Genomic DNA, 17,495 nt, shown 5'->3' with positions numbered 1-17,495 from the left:
TTCCTTCTCTAAATAATGTCCACCAATGAGAATGAATGAGTATAGAAAAGAAAAAAAAAATGCCGGTTTGAAGTGACCCTGCTTCGATGGACAAGCACTCCATCCAGGGAGAAAGACGGGGGAGAGGGAGGGTACAACAATCCGTAGTTACTTCATAACAGGACCGTAGCCAGAAAAAAAGACGTGACTGAGGCAATGTCCATGGTTAAATTCTCTTCCAAGGTATTTAGGATGTTTATGATCATAAACAGCAAAACGGCCTTGCATTAGACAGCCGGGAACTCCGATACAATTTCTAGCGGCAGTCTCAGTCACTTTGGCCGGGGTACAAAGAGGCTTCGAGAAGTCTCTCTTTAGCTCGAAAGCGGCGTGGGGAAGGACCCAAAACAAGTGAATTTGTGCAAACGTGACTGTGTATTTGTTCACGGCTTCGCATTTCAAGCTCAACCTCACGACCGCTCGCTTGTCCTGCGTTCTTCTTTGCATGCGTTCTTTCCCGTAGAGTTTCGCGCAAAAGAGAGACTGCTCGTTGTCTAGGGTACAAAGGGCCTTGCACCTTTTTCACAAAAGGAGTAGTACGCTTATAGTCGGAAAGGAAACTTTCGGTCTGAGAAAGCACTGTGTGCACTGTTTCACGTTTTTTGTTTTGGTAAAGGGGATCTACACGCAATCTGACAAACACTATCAAATTTAAGATCGTTTTATTGATGATATCGGGAATTCCAAATTTAATTTTCTCAACGTATCCGGGCGTGAATGCTATTTTATGGGAAACACATGTGGGCCATCTTCGTTAGATTGAGACCTTTTGCGACTAGAGCCCTCAAGGGAAGAGGAAAAACACCTTCTAAAAAACGCGCACACTGTGATTGGCTAAACGCTGTGCAGAAGCACAAAGTGATATGTTTTCCACAGGTGTATTTTTGGGTTATGTTCTATAGGTATGGAAAATCAAGCGTGTTTAGAATGGGAACATCTAAATTTGAATAGGGAGAACTCAAAACAGCTGTGAAATCATTTATCTCGGTTCGGCAGCGACTTCTAAAATTCTAAAAATGCAGATTTTTATTTCTTATAAAAAAGAACACTGCATTTTGTCGGTACAAAAATACGACATTCCCCGATCTTGGTCAGTAGCGTGTGTTACAGCCGCCGTCTCCAAAAGAAAAATCCGAGACCGACTGTTTCTCTTTCGAAGAGGGAGGTCGGTGACATAGACTATCTTTGCATCTTTGACGAAGGTCGCTACAACTCAGAATTATCTTTTTGACCACCAAAAGCACATTAGCACCAGATACAAAAATTAGCTATGTTGCTTAGAAAACGACTCCATGGATAAATAAAGAACCCTGAATCAGGTAGGTTCGATTACCAGCCGCTGTTCGGGAAAGACCGGACTCGAGAAAGCGGCGGAAATCGAGCCTATGAATCAGGGCACGGTATTTTGGGTTATTTTGGTCAAATACGAGATAACCTTGAAATTGAAGGAAACCTGAAAGTAGCAGTTCACTATGATAGAAAAATACCAAAGAGATAATAATAAACCATAAACGAACAAGGATGGTTAAGGATGGAGAAGATTGACACGGATTACAAACGACGAAATTGAAAATTTAGGCTAACTTTCCAAGATGCACAAACCGGCGGACGTAGCTCCTGTAACTCTTGGCTGTGGCCGTCCCGTCGCATTTAACGGAATCCACGAATTAAGTCCTTTTTTACGTACTTGTCTTTCACAAAGTGAATCCAAAAGCCGGAATATGCAAAATTACCAGTTCACGCTTTAGAAATTTATGGCTTTTTCAACATCTTAAGGGGAGTTTCCGTTTCATAAGTCTGTACTTAAAAATAGAACGTTTCCGCTTACTAATGTTTCCAGTTTCCGCACTGATATAATTCAAACTTTTCAACGTAAATATATTTATGTACATCCCCGGAAACCAATAAGTTATAAAATTTGTTTTGTTCTATTTTCGTGTCAGTCAGTGGAACAAGAGTGATTGTTTACTCCAAAACTCGAGCAGCCAACAAACAAATACAAAATAAAAATATAAAACTAAAAGAAAACATTTGACCTTACTAGCTTAACAAACAAACAAAACACTGAAAACACTGCACTTGAAATAGCAGATGGGGGAATTTTGCTAGCCTCGATTTAACAGCCACCAGACTCGGCAGAGCGTAGGAATTCGCGCGCGAGTGCTTTGTCTCAGAGGTAGCCCACATGTATTTCAGACATTCTGTTCGTTACGATGCAGCACAAAAGAACTGCGGAGAGGAAAAGAGGAGAGCTCAAGAGAGGCTTCGTACGAAGAGCGAACTTCTTCCCATGCCGCTCGTCCCCTATCTTTTCGTTCGTCTTTTCGCGTTGCGACCCAACTAACTGAACTCCTGGAAGAGGCGAGGTACGGAGGCGGAGCTTCTAACGAAATCGAAGCATCGAAGAAAATGTACCCTGCGAGTAGTTTGGTTCCTTCTACGCTGATAAAAGCTAGTGTTACGCCCAGGTGGGTCTCCTTTAGGGATTTAATTCAGATGTTTCGACGGGCATCCCCGACCTTTTCACATGAGAGTCCGGGCCTCGGGGTTGTGCACTCAAGTTAGTCACTATGCACGTTTACATTTGGTTAGACAGGCAGCAGACGGATATCCTCATGCCGATCTTTATTGGCATTTAAATACCACTTTCAAAAAAGTAGGGATAAAACACTTAAAGTAAATTTAAAACAAAGAACTTGTTGACTGCCAATCTGAAGTTCGCGAGGTACAAACAATTTTAAAAATGCATGGTCCGACTCGCGGATGTTAAAAACAAATTGCTTGGTGACAACTGCATTTCCTCTGAGAATGAGACTACAGTTTTCTCAATTCATCAGATGGCTTGATATCCAGGAAACTGAGAGCATTTTCTCACAACCCATTTCCTGATCACAATGAACTTGCATGAAAACGCAATGTTTGTCCATTTTAGATGAAAACTACTATCAAATAAAATTTCATATTTTATTGGACAGCATCCACCCTACGCCGGGGAAATTTGAAAACGCAGCTATATTTCTACGGTTTGGCCTACCGTCCACACTAATCCGTCACGAAAACGGAGCTTTTTGAAAACGCTCTTCAAACAGGAGAAATTTGAAAACGCCCGCTTTTGTTTTCGTTTGGACGGAAAACGTTTTGAAAATGGAGCTTCTCGACGACGATTTAGTCTTGGTAACGATAATCATGTGATTCCCTGACCGAGTTCTACTTAAACGCAAATCCAAAATGACCGGTGACTGTTGCGTTTTTAAATTCCTCCAGTGAAGTGTGCACGAGGCCTTAGATTTTCTTGATATCTTGGTTACCTCTTCACCTGTGAATTGGGTTAAACGATGCTCTAGTTTTATCACCTTTATGTGTTAATTGCATGGTCGTGACCTCGAATATTCATTTAGGAAATAGTAAAGCGTCACTGTGTCTTTTCCGTTCCACGCCCTAGCTGGGTTCAGCTGGAGAGCCGGCGCGAGTTATGATTTTACAACATTTTACAACTCTGTAATACTTTTTGAGTATAGTAATCGGTAACAGAAAATGGTATTATGGAAGTGCAAGTCTAACATTTAGGTTGAGAAAGAGACTATGATATAGATCCTAGTCTTTTGGTTTGAGCTATACCATATTTGAAACAATAATTAAAATAAAGCGGGTATCGTGTGGGACGAAATTTTTGCAGGAGTTTATTTTTGTGATTCGGTAATATCATTGTATTTTGCGGGAACTAGTTTTTTTGCGATTGTAGAGGACTTTTTCTTCAGTGCTGGGTGCCAATTTTTGCGTTTTTCGCGAGGTCGCGTTTTTAAAATTGAAACATAGATTGAAATGACAACATTTTCGCAATTTTTACATTAAACTGCATGCAATTGACAAAAGAAACAAAATTAGAGAAGTAACGAAAGAGACTTTTTAAATAAATGGCAGAAACAAGATTCTACTTGTGATGTTTGTATGTATACTTTCGCCAGTGGCAACTTTTATATATTTGGCGAATCGTGGAAAAAACCGCAAAAATCGCAAAAATTTAGCGCCACACTGTATTTCTGGTTAATTGGCCCCTACATTGGCAGATCCGGGCAGTTAAAAGGAGCGGGGTTGCTGTTGACGAAAACTTTTCGACCCCTGATCTAGCCTTACATATGTCTTTCAGCCAGGTGACTTTCGGCCCGGGGGGGGGGGGACTCGGACGGGGGTCCTCGTCGTACCTTTTAAGGGTTAAAAAGCAGCTTCGGAGCCTCGTAGGGTGTTCAGCCTCAAAGGGTCAACAGTGAAAGCTTTTCTAGTACCTTTTAAGGTGTTGAGCCGAAACAAATACTACAGGAGATATTTGTCAATCAACTGACCATTAAAGGAATCGATTTTATTTACCGTTTGGTTTATAATAAACTTAATATTAAACAGGATAGAGATTTACGACAAGGCTTTAACGAGTGGAAGGCATTCGAAGCAATCGACTTTATCGCTATCAAAAATTAAGTGTCAGTTGATGCGTTGTTTTTAAAATTTCAAGCCACGCCCACAAAACAGGATCTTGGTATCTCTTAGCAAATGCTTAGAGGTTCTTTTCAATATTTCCGGCGAGCACCCTTATTGGTTCTTTTTATATGGGTGTCCCCCCCGGCACTTTTTTTGGTACCCTCTCTAAATGCGTTGGTTACCAATGGACGATATGTTTAATCATTGGTTGATTGACTGACCGTCTAACATAGAAGAGCTACATGTTTTAAAATTCGTTTCACTTCTATGGTTAGAAACCGGATATGTAAAAGTAAAGAAAAAGGAGCGATGAAAGAATAACCATGGTAAATGAATGAATGAAGTGAAAGAAATGCAAATTAATGAACATACAGACGAAAGAATAGATAGATTAATAAATTAAATAAATAATAAATAAATATAAATAGTTAAATGATCTGAATGAATGATTGAATGATTGAATGAATGAATGAATGAATGAATGAATGATGAATAAATGAATGATGAATAAATGAATGATGAATGAATGAATGAATGAATGGATGGATGGATGGATGAATGAATGAATGAATGAATGATGAATAAATGAATGAATGAATGAATGAATGGATGGATGGATGGATGAATGAATGAATGATGAATAAATGAATGAATGAATGAATGATGAATAAATGAATGATGAATAAATGAATGATGAATGAATGATTGAATGAATGAATGAATGAATGAATGATGAATAAATGAATGAATGAATGAATGATGAATAAATGAATGATGAATAAATGAATGATGAATGAATGATTGAATGAATGAATGATGAATAAATGAATGAATGAATGAATGAATGGATGGATGGATGGATGGATGGATGGATGGATGAATGAATGAATGGTAACATCACTTGTATTTCTACCTCATAGCTTTCCACCATGTTTTCGAAACGTATCAAAAACAACATTAAATTGCTCTTTTGGAGAGGATTTTACCGTATTTTACGAGCGGTAAATAATTCCCCCAGGGCAGGAGCCCATCAGGGTAAATATTTGTATTTGTGATAATTAAAGCGAGCGGAGTTTTTGATAAACGTGTTTCGTTCTTGCGGTTAATTTACACCAAGGGAAACACTGCTTCCACAAGGTCTGTTTATGTTACCGCGAGGTTCTGTTTATATCAAGGTTTGTTCTTAAACCACGTACATGTACCATGAAAACCAACGGGCAATTCTGCTAAGCAATAGAAATCTAAAATGAAATTTCGTTTCTTAAAGCTACTTTAAATCATTACTTTAAACTCATACTTTTGCGTTTTAGGCCAAGTTTCACGAATTATGTTTTGATCTACGGCTTGAGTGAAGTCGATTGTTTGTTGTTCTAAGCCTTCTATGATAACGATTCTTGCACTGAATCAAAGCGTTTAATTAATAACGATGTTCGTTACTTGAATCGTGGCGTTCGTTATATCTCCAACGTGGTTATTTTGCGTGATTTGTCATGTTCGTTATACATTGCAAATTGCGTTTACTTATATCAGCGTTTCACGGCATGCTTATATATAAAGTTTGGTTTATATCACGTTCACCATTTACCTAAATGTACCACTTCCTTGTCTCCAAGTCATCTGGTAAATATCTCTTTCTATTCAAATCTCTCACGTTCTGCGGCACAAATTGTTTCCCAGTGAAACCACAAGAGTCAGACGTCCCAGGCCCCTCACCTACTGGTCTCTCGCGACTACATTCAGTGAAGCGTTCTTAGATTTGTAAGATGGCAAAAAAAATCAAAATCAGCTATTGCGCTTCTCAAGACAACGCTCAAGCTACAAAATTCTTTCAAAACTTGCAGTAATATGAAACTTAAAAAGTCTCTCTGTTAACGTCTTTCTAAGTTTTGTATTCTAAGCTTTTATATGGAAAAATCTTTGATACGCCTAGAAAGAGCACCTCAATGTTTGTGATTTGGCGAACTTTTTGGCGAAGATTTTTAAAATCCTTGTGACGCACGTGAACAAGCGCAACAAAATCGAACAACCACTGTTCAATTCTCTTATTGCACGATCGTTTGATGGTACAATTAAAGTTTTACCGATGTAACTAACGTTATCCAAATATTTTGTTTTGAAGAAACAGGAAACATTTTATATTTGCCGTGTGTGAATTAAAGGCTTGTACGTTCAAAGCGGCGGGCGTTTTTTTTTTTTTTTTTTTTTTCTTCAATAGCTCCGACACTGATATTTTTCTTTGAAACCCATAAGCAGGCAATGCAATATGTATAACTAAATAATAAATGATGCGGTGTGAAACAAGAAAAGATAACAAAAATAATCTGAAATTAATGTTGAGATACGCATCAATCGACAGTGTTGACACGGAACCGCTAAACAGACGTTTTGCAATGAAATATTTACCTTTTAACAAGCGTGTCTTTGTTCAGAATTGACTTCTGCTTGTTGAAATCACAACTACTTAGCTTTCACCTAACTTGTGACAAGGGATAAATCACAGACTGGGGGTTTTTGTCCGAGAAACTTCCTTAATCATAAAGATTTATAGTCGATAAGGTTTCACTTCATTTTCGAAAGGAGAAAACTTAGTTTTCGCGTCTGGAAATCATCTTATTTTCTATATGTGTTATTCTTATTAAAGAAAACATCTTCAGTCATGAAATGCCTTTTTTATATATGAATTATTTTTAGCAGTGAGATTAAAGTGATGAATGAAACATAGCAAACTCGAACGAGCACCTTTAAATTGCTTCTTTGAAGGGACCCTGATGTCGATCTAGAATCTGAGACCGTATGAAAGTTTTTCATTCTATACAACAAGCTTATAATTTGCCTGCCTACTTTTCTGATTAGATTTTTAATCTAGAAAAGATTTCGTGATGTGACAAAAGCAATCACTTTTAATTACTAAGCCAGGCCAAATTTGAGACAGATAGACAGGCAAGCAACTCTGGGTCGACGATCATTGGGAGTATAAATAGGCTTTAACCTCTGATACGTCCAGATGGGTATGTGGCTCGAGTAAGGAAGTCTCGAGTACCTATTTAACTCGGCTTTAAAGCAAAGCTCGTAATGAAAATTGAGTCAAGCCTTATCTTCACTAATCCGATTTTTTTGTCGGCTCATTTTTAGTCAAAGTGCAATCAGTTTTACTTACGGTTTCGCTTCGGTGTGGATTCACGGACAGTTGAAGTTGATACCAACGGGAAAAGGGAAGGCAAAAAGTAAAATTATAAGGTAAGTTTCTGGTGTTTTAGCCACACTTTTTCCTGTTAAGATGCTGTAGTTTTTCCGCCGTGAAAACTACTCGACTCTAGTTCACCAAAGGCAATCCCTTTGACAATGTATACTGGCAAAAGGATTATTTACAAAAAATATTTGGGAGATCAGGCTTATGTTGTATAGTGTATAGTGCATGCTCGAGAGCGAGAAGAATATAGGCAACGGTCGGTTGGATGATGAGTTAGAACTTCCTCGATATATGCAGTCTTGATATAGAACCTTACACTGCTGATTTTCAGATCGTCGACTTGGCTTTGCAGAGGATTTTATTCCACACCCTTTCAGTCTTGGTTTCTTTGTAGGAACAATGCGTATCACTTGCTGTGTGTATATACCAAATTATAAACTTTTTCCCCAATAAATGAGTAGTGAATGCCCGCCGTGATGTCACATGGAAACAGTTTTTCCGTCAGCGAGCCGGTGCTTGGAGGTATTTTTGTGAAAAAGATTCCAACTTATGTAAACATTGAGAAAAGCATGAGGAAAAAGTCCTTAAAAGGGCATAGTAATTCATTCATAGAGTTCAAAAGGAATTACCCTTTCTGCAGGTAAAATAAATTGCTTATAAATTATAAACAGCTTCTCACCACGACTCTAAGCCAATATGGGTTCCAACTTGTTCACAACTTAAGTCGTAATGGGTTTTTAGCCTAAACTAATGCCGAAAAGCTAATTTTGCCGGCCAATCTAAGTTTATCACAAATACGAAAACATAATATTGTCTACAGACATAGATTATTACTACCAGTTGATGCCAAACGAACCGGTTTTATTTTAAAAAAAAAGGGAAAAAAAGCGTTTCTAATCCTCGGTGTTCGCTGGGACGCACCACAGCTCTCCGGATGTGCTAAATTTTCTTCTATTGACGTAAAAAATCTATTCTTTATTAACAGAAACTCACTATGATCAAGAAAAAGTTGAACCGTCATTATAAAAAGCGACAGTTTCACCAACGCGATTGTTCGTCCTATCTATGGTTAATTAGACTTACGTCTGACCACTGAGCTATTGGGTTTAGAAATGGCCTCCTTGACAAAATTTCTTTATTATCGTGACTGAGTTGATCGGTTACAATCGATGTGGTTTAGTCATTGTCTTTGAAATAATTCTCTGAAACGCTTTGCAGCTTCCGAACAGTGAGAGGCAAGATTGCTTTGACTCAGTTTCAAAATACAAAAGTTGGATTCCTTACGCAAAGAAAACTAAATTAGTTCGCAGCTGCTATAAGACGCACAAAACTAATTTCTAAATTAATAAATAGATAAATTACCCGTTGCTAGACAAAGAACCGATTTGTTTGCCTTTGCGAAGGAAATTAATTTCAAAGCCATCTTTCGATGTTTTCTGTAAATACATGGCAATTTTTTGCGGTCACTAAAGATTTAAAAGAAAAATTGCGTATTAATTAGTCTGAGGTAAGGCTCTCGCTTCAAATTTGAATCTGGAATCTATAGCAATTCCGGAATAAGCTATTTAAACCATAGACAGGCATCGAGGACCTTTGATAACAATAATTCCGCTTGTCAAAGTTAAAATGCTTATCAGTCAGGAACCCATGAGCATAGAGTTGCTGTAATGGGCCAAATCTGAATGTTTCTTTGATATAATTGATACCCGAGCCTCTTGTCACAAATGGAAAAGCAAGAACAAACTGATTTAATTTAGTGCGTTGGATGCGCGAACAAAATTGCATTGCTGAGTGATTGCAAGGTTTATCTCATGGTTTAGTTTTCTCAGAGAATTTTAGCGAAAACGGTGAACAGATCCAGGTGAAACTACCTTCAAGAATTTGCATAAAGTAAGAACCCACTCTGCAGGATATCGGATCTATTTATACAAGGCAAGTCAAAATATATATCCGCACTGAAGTTAACACTCCCAGTCTGCGACAGCTTTCAACCCACGCGTACACCAAGAGTCTTGTCTGAACGAGTTTGAGTCTGAAAGTGCATTGATCGCAGTAGTCGGCTGGCGCTGGTGATAACTAGTCTTTTCACATGTAAGAACGACACTCAAGTGTTTACTGCCACAGGTAAGGAATATTAGGAACTCCAAACTCGACATCTGCGTAACACTACTGTGCCAAAAGAAAGCTAATGTAGGTATTTGTGGACACGCTTCTGACAAGATTGTTCCATGCAAGACAAAATACTGAAATTAAAAGAAAAGATAATCTTAAATGGCAGAAGCATTAAACCAAAGGTTCCACTATGAAGCTAAAAAAGATTCTTATTGTGAAAATAAAGCTTGGTTTGGTGTCACGAGCCATCGTGGACAATTTCAGTGAATTCTCAACAATATCTACCGGATAATTCACGCTGACGCACGACTGATTTGATTTTCTTATTAGAAGATTGCATCCGCTGAACAACATTCTGTGAGGATATCTGTAGCTGAGAATTAGCTTATTCTGCCATCACCGAACCAGGTAAGTTGTCCCTGTTTTCGACGAAACCTTTCTGTGGTAATGGACAAAATTTTAATAGCATTTGTATTCAAAGGTAAAAGCAAAAAAAAAAAAAAGAAAAGAAAGAACGAAAGAACGAAAGAGGAAGAGAGGAGGAAGACCGTTGTCTACGCGATATAGCTCAATATGTTTATTTATAATTTTCTTTTTGTTCTTGCGGCGTGTTTCTCTCTCTTCTCGCCACATTATATAAACTTATCAGCTTGCAATATAATTTTCTCCAGTGGAAATCAAACAACAGCCATATTTAGTCATAAAGAGAAAGCCGACGATTTGAATATACTGAACCACTAGTAACATGCCTCGAGTTCAATTTTAATCGTTGTAGACCTCTGAATACGTGCGATAACAATCGTATATACCTGAGAGTATTTAGCCTGTCTCTTTTCAGTGCTCGAGAGCTCTAAATTGCGGAACAAAATGCTCAAGTATTTAATTTTATGCAAAAGGAAATCCCATTTGTTTATTTGTTATTCGCTTTCTATTGCGAACATAGGCTTTTCGCTAAAAGGTTCTTGGCAGGACTTTTAGTAACTCATTACGGGGGATCGGGTCATTTGATGTCAGTGTGTCAGTGGCTTGCTACCGAACGAAGGCAAAAATAAATTAGGCGCGAAACAATTGGTTTCACTAACCCAATTGCAAAGGCTTTCATCGAAAAATCTGGAAATTCTAGCCAAGAATATCTATTATACTTTTGAAACGGAAGCTGAAGTGAAAATAAGACAAAAAGGTGGGTTTCTTTTTTGAATTTTATCCGTATTTTCCTGCTGCCTTCATAATGGTAATAAGTAGCCGCTAGTTAAAGATGACTGAAGGTAAAATGAAACAATTTGTTGAATTGCTTGAAGGAAAAACGGTTCTTTCGAAGCAACTTATGGGGAAATGAAACAGTTAGACAATTAGACACTGAGTCACGCACGTACAAATGTATATGATGTCCACCTAATGTATAAACAAGGCTTGCAGATACAAATCGAAAGGCAAAAAAGGTACAGAAATAATACCGCAAACCATCCAGAACATATCTAAATACTACCTTTTGCTCCTTGCATCAAAAACTGTCCAAATTTCAAATTTAGGCATATGACTTATGGACAAACATGGGTAGAGCGAGATGAGTGGCCTTTGAATTTTAATGCGCTCGACAGAACGAAAATTGAAACGATGGACTAAAGCCAGTAACGAGCCTTGAATGTAGAAGGTACAAGATTACACGTACATGTATATGTTTATAGTGTAATTTCAGAACCCCAAATGCTATAAAGGACGTTTTTAAGGATTCCGATTTTCCAAGAACTATATCGTCGACTGGATTTGCCTCCACGAGGAGATACCTACCTCTAGTTCCTTGGATTCTTTCAAATCCATACAAATCCTATCCGTCAACATCTTTTGAGTTATTTTTTCTTAGATTCATTTGGTGTGTTCAGTTTTTACAGTCAGTGTGTTGTCTTGAGATTTTCCCGATTCAATCTTGGTAGATGTAGATATGGTCTAAATGTATTGGTAAATATATGTAAAGCTATAGGGAACACCATGTTATTATCAAAGTGAGACTTCTCACAAACTTGGGCGTGAGTCTCTGATAGTTGAATGAATATACACAGGTACGGAAGGTAATCTGATGATCTATTGAAATTTTTTTTTTTCTCGCTGGTTCCCTCTGCTGCTCGGCAGTGTTGTTGTGAGATTTAAAACAGCGGTAACCTTCCTCGCTATAAACGGGGCCAATATATGAGATCATCAATATTAGAGCATCAATGATCTCAACGACAAAATACAGGAAGACAAATGCACAATGCAGATAACACTGACTTTTAAAAACGAAAGGAAAATCTTAGAAAAAACACAATTATTATTATTATTTTTTTTGCTACCTCTTTATATCACCATTTTCACTGACTATGTGTTGTAAATTTGAAAGAATGGTCCGTGGCTTAAAGCACTTATTAATTACGCTAGACATTGCCTTAGGCTACACCTGGAGAAGCAATTTTAACGTACGCTACTGAAGTGCTCTTCCAAAGTGTTGCGTAAAGACTTGATGAACGCAAAGCATGGAAAACAGAAAAAAAGAGGTGCTTCATTCGTAAATGGCTAGCCCTGTTTAGGCGGTGGGCGAAATGCGCCCGTGACGTTTTAACCGTTTATAGTTTTGTGATTTTTTTTTTTTTTTTTTTTCTTTTTTTTGGCAAAAGTTGCCCGTGAACTTATGTATGTGAAATTTATCTTGGGAAGGCACGACATTACACTCGAAACACGATGTGTCCATGGCAACCGTATTTTGCTGGCAGAAATGTTTTTCAGATTTGAAATTTCTTTTAGTTATACTATACATGTACAAAATTTAAATGAAAATTTAGATTTAGCTGATTGTTTATTATAATAATTGTTTTATTGAATCTAATTATTTGTGAGTCGTTCCGATGTTTTGCAAAAATTGAGAAATCCATGGCGACTGTTTGGTTATTATGACGTATTTCCCAGCACGTGGTTCATTGTAGAACTCGAAAACTACCCGATCTGAAAAGGGTTCAAAGGTAATAAATAGACCGTGGATGGATGTGAAGTAGCGTTTTGCAAAATGAACAATTACTACAGATCGACAAGTAATCGATAATAAATCAATACTCTTGCATGTGGATGGTATGGTAACAAGTTTTTCAGGATAGTAAATCGACTGCTAATAGATAGAGTTGACATTTAAATTTGTAGAACTGTATATGTTTAAAGCAAGTCCCATGTCTACCTAAACAACAACCATTAATGCGTTCTAGATCAGTTCGAGAGACCTTCTTACACAGGTTTTGCATAAAACTTCACGAGATAAATAATTAAAGAATTATTAAACCCCTTCATTTGATCCCTACAGATTTATATGAAATAAGTCGTTAAACAATCCAGAATGGGTAAACGTGGCCTTATAGCTTCTTAATCTATGAACCCTATTCATGAATGCCTGCCAATTTAAAAATCCTTTTGTATGCATTTAAATTAGCCCAACTAACCTCGTTTGAGAGGAAAATTCTTTTGAATTATCAGCTTAGTTGGGCTAATTTTAATACTTTAAAATAATTTTTAATTGGCATCCATTTATGAATAGGGTCTTTAGAACTTTTTCTCGCATCATACATGCAAAAAGAGTGTTTACATAAGAAAAGCGTTTAACTCCCACAGGATTGGTTTGGTACACCAAAATGGCCGCTGTTTCAATGTTTCAGAACGCCAATATGGCTGCCGTGACGTCATGTGAAAATGCTCTATAAATTTATCTGTTATCTTTTCAGGCGCACTTATTTTTTCCCACATCATGTGTCACGCAAAAGCTTCTTACTATCTTCTTTGATCCAGGCTGGTAATTCGATTACTTATTAATAAGACTACCGTTACTGTCACAGTGAGTTGTAGTGACACTAGAGATGTGAATATTGAATTGAAGTTGGTGCACGATGTAGTTAGGTTACTAAAATATCGTTTTTACTGGAACAGGTCTAAGAATACTACCAAAGGTCCACTGCTGCCTCAATGGAGAACCAAAATTTCTCCGATATCGAAATGATGGGAAATGAGACTGACGAGTTTGCAGGAGTGTTCGATGCTTCTTACCATGTGCCACCTCTCGTGTTCGCAGTCGTCATCATTGGATTAAACGGTTGGGTTCTTTACTTAGTGAAAACTCGCGCGAACCTCCAATCAAATATGAACCTTTTATTGTGTAGCCTGGCCTTATCGGACCTCCTGACGGGGTTAATAAGCATTCCACTACACGTGAGTTGTGATATCATCAGACAAACCTCGATCTGCGTTCCTTCTCAACTGGCCTTAAGATTCACGTCTGTGTCCACCGTCTCACATTTACTCGCCATCACAGTGGACCGGCATATCGGTATTAAACACTCTCTCCGTTACAATGCCTTGGTAACAAGGAAGAGAGTTTTGATAGCTACAGTATTTATCTGGAGTTCTTCCATATTTGCGTCACTGATACAGCTCGCCTGGATTGACTATGAGCGCGAAGATCTTGAGGAAGAAAACGATGACGTCATGAAGCACGAGATTCGCTATGACGTCGCATCCCTGGTGTTGTATGTTGTGATTCCTTTTATGGTCATGACGATCATTTACGTGGACATTTTCCTGGAAATATTACGTCAATATCGTCACATCAAGCAATACAGCTCTCCAGGGTGGGCCGAGACCAAGAAAAGGACACACCATGAGTGGAAGGCTGTGGCAATTTTTTCAGTCATGTTGCTGATGTTCATCATCTGTTGGCTGCCGTTCTTTACCGTCCGTCTCCAACATAACCTGGGAAGTGACTTTTACGACCTTCCCAGTGTTGTCGAGTATGTATTTATTTACCTGAGGTTCTTCACCTCGGTTTTCAATCCATGTATCTATGTTTTTGGTAAGCGAGACTTCCGTCAGGCGATAAGCATTTCCAAACAGAACTTCATGACACGGTTTCGTTCCCCCTCGTTTCATTCTTCTTTGAAGACAACTACCGTGTAGATTGTTGTTTGTTGTTGAAGATTATTTCCCCAAATTATACAACTGTACTTATGAACCGTAGCTCCAACACGGCTGGAATTCTTCTGGTCTCATGTAATCAACCAAAATTCTCGTCGGTTACGTTTTTTACATTTTTTCTTTAATTACAGTTTTTTTTTTTAAATTTATTTATGTCCACAATTACAACAATTGCAATTATTTTATCAACAATTAATTTACAGAAGAATTGACAGTGTAGCTTTAATTCGCCTGGAGGCAGCGTGGCCGAGTGGTTAGGACGCCGGACTTTAAATCCAGAGGTTGCGGGTTCAAGTTTCACTCCGACTACTTAGTTGGAGTTGTTTCTGGGTAGACCCCAGTTCAACTCCTCGGTCATACTTGTAAATAGCCAACTGGTCTACCTCCCGCCAGTTGGGATTTTTAAGCCTGTTATGCTTATTTGCAATATTTGTTAGTTTCAGTTTAAGTGGCCTGCCTAAAGCTAGCTAAGTGCGTCGTCCACTATAAACATTCAACATTTAACATTTTGTTTTTAAATTTTTTACGTGTATCCATCAAACCAATCCTACCACCCTCCCCCTCTAGAGAGCATGGGGAGGGGAGGGGAGGGGAGGTAGGGTGGGTTTGATGGATACATGTAACGAATTAAAACCCATCAGTACGTCCACTGTCCTCCTCAAAAGAAGGGAGGGGAACAGGTGGGGTAACTAAAAGTTAGGCATTTGTTGAGGGTAATCAATGGAGAGGGGAAAAGATTTACAGTCGCAACTTCCTTTGCAAGTAAATAACAACCACAACAGAGGGAAGCCAAAAAAAAACCTTTCGATTTTCTCTGATTTTATTCGTTCATATGTTTTTCATTCATCATCTCTTTGTGAACATTCCCCTTTGCGTTGGATACGAGATTACTACATGTATCTTCTTCCGTTCTACCCTGCGAACAAAGTCCATTCGATCTTAGCCTGTGAACAGGTCTTCTAGTTGAAGATGGGGCGATTCCCCCCTCGGCCACTTCGCTTTCAGCCAGTTCCTTCGCAGCCCTTCCAGCCGATCTCAGACCCTTCTCAGACCCTTCTGTCAACAGGTTATTTAGATCTTTTCCACAAAATATTGAAGTGACTCTGCTCACGGGCCTTACTTCCGTTCAAGTTCCCGATGGGGAGTTTTAATGTTGGTCATGCGGCCGATCGTCAATCACACTCATAGGGGGGAGGGGGTGGTGCAGCGTGAATTACCTCACCTTTTATCCTCGCCCACACTCTCTGGGTCTATTTTGTTATTCATCTCAGTCAGTCCCTCGCTACTCCGTGAGTGGAAAAGATAGCAACACTTGTTGCTTTGCCCTGAACAAAAAATGACGTTTGTAGGAGGAGTATCCTCGCTTGGTATCCAAACTCAAGGAAGAGAAGCTTGCAAAATATATATCATAAACATATATTTATTGATATCAATACTAGTAAATCACTGTCTGGGACTTTGCAGGACACCGCAGTACTATGTGTGTTCTTTATATCTTACTGCAGGAGAGTCTCCCTTGATTATTATGATTAATGATAATGTATTCAACCATAACGGTAATGTATATTACATGTTACAACGTGTACTAATTGACCTGCTATGATTGTCTCTGTTATGAAGCAGACCACTTAATACTTCAGGAAATTAGTTTGTACAATCTAATTAAGTTGAATCAGAGATATGTATCGTCTCAGCAAGTGAACCAAATAAAATAAATTTATTAAAATGTATTATACGGAATAAAAAATAGGTCTGATTGATACGAAACTAAACATTTTCCTAAGTTTACTGAAAAGAATAATAGATCATGTAACTTTCTAGATTAATTATTTTTCCCTTACTTGTAGTTGTTTCTATTGTGTACTTGCATCTTTTTTTTTTTTAATTTTATTGTAAATCATCGTTACTTTTTTCTTTCTTTCTTTTTAATATAAACTCTTTTCCCCGCTTCTGGTAGTCCTGGAACTAGTTGCGGGGGGCAAGCAATTCTTGTAACTATATATGAAAAGAAAAGAAAATTGAAATGAATTGAATTGAATTTTTCTTTGATAATATACCTATTACGAGGCCACAATCATGTAACTACTGCCGGTATCAAACTGTTGTCGGTACTAATTCGGGAAAAAATAATTATAAGAAATATTCTTGCATTCTCCCTTTATTTATTTATTTATTTATTTATTTATTTAAAATTTATATTAAACGTTTTCCCATGTTGTAAAAACAGCTGACATAACAGTCCAACGATCCTGTAGTTATCAGGAAATCCTGTTTTGGTTAGCTCTCCTGTTTCTGCCGAGAAACAAACGGTGCTGAACGTGAAGTGAGAAAAGATGAGCCTAGGCGGTAATAAAGAAGAACAACTTTGTAACAACAATCTAATCTTCTGTTTTCACTTTGCTCAATGATATCTGATTCTATCTTCGTAACAATAAGTTTCACCAGCTTTAGAATGAGTACAAGTGATAATCCATTTTCGAGCCAACTATTCAGCACGAAACTGGGCTATTTCTTAAAACTTAAACAGGTGAACTCTAGGAGCCGAGTTATAACTACTAATGACTAACCAGACTTATGACAGTCCAATAGAGCGGTTTTCAATTCAGTGTCGTAAAACCAAAACCAAAGTAATCACTCTTGTCAATCACAAAGGACACAGACAACACAGCGAACCAATCAAAACTCAAAGTATGGTAATCAT

At 38.0% G+C, this 17,495-nt stretch overlaps 1 protein-coding gene across 2 annotated transcripts; it reads left to right on the top strand.

Moving 5' to 3' along the window:
- Positions 1-9,189: 9,189 nt before the first annotated feature.
- On the top strand, positions 9,190-16,944 carry LOC110068505 (histamine H2 receptor-like). Of its 2 annotated transcripts, XM_089276280.1 has the most exons (3): positions 9,190-9,826; positions 10,145-10,994; positions 13,754-16,944. In XM_089276280.1, the coding sequence occupies exon 3, from the start codon at positions 13,790-13,792 to the stop codon at positions 14,774-14,776; it is 987 nt and encodes a 328-aa protein (XP_089132406.1). In that variant the 5' UTR covers positions 9,190-9,826; positions 10,145-10,994; positions 13,754-13,789; the 3' UTR covers positions 14,777-16,944. The 2 variants fall into 2 exon arrangements, with proteins under 2 accessions (XP_089132406.1, XP_089132405.1); XM_089276279.1 differs by lacking the exon at positions 9,190-9,826 and having other exon boundaries at positions 9,838-10,994.
- Positions 16,945-17,495: the final 551 nt, after the last annotated feature.

Source organism: Orbicella faveolata, unplaced genomic scaffold, assembly GCF_042242905.1.
Source record: "Orbicella faveolata isolate gen_17 unplaced genomic scaffold, um_ofav_v1 contig_4, whole genome shotgun sequence".
In the NCBI taxonomy this organism is placed as follows: domain Eukaryota; kingdom Metazoa; phylum Cnidaria; class Anthozoa; order Scleractinia; family Merulinidae; genus Orbicella; species Orbicella faveolata.
Note: the sequence above shows the minus strand (reverse complement) of the source record. Positions and strands in the feature narration are given on the sequence as shown.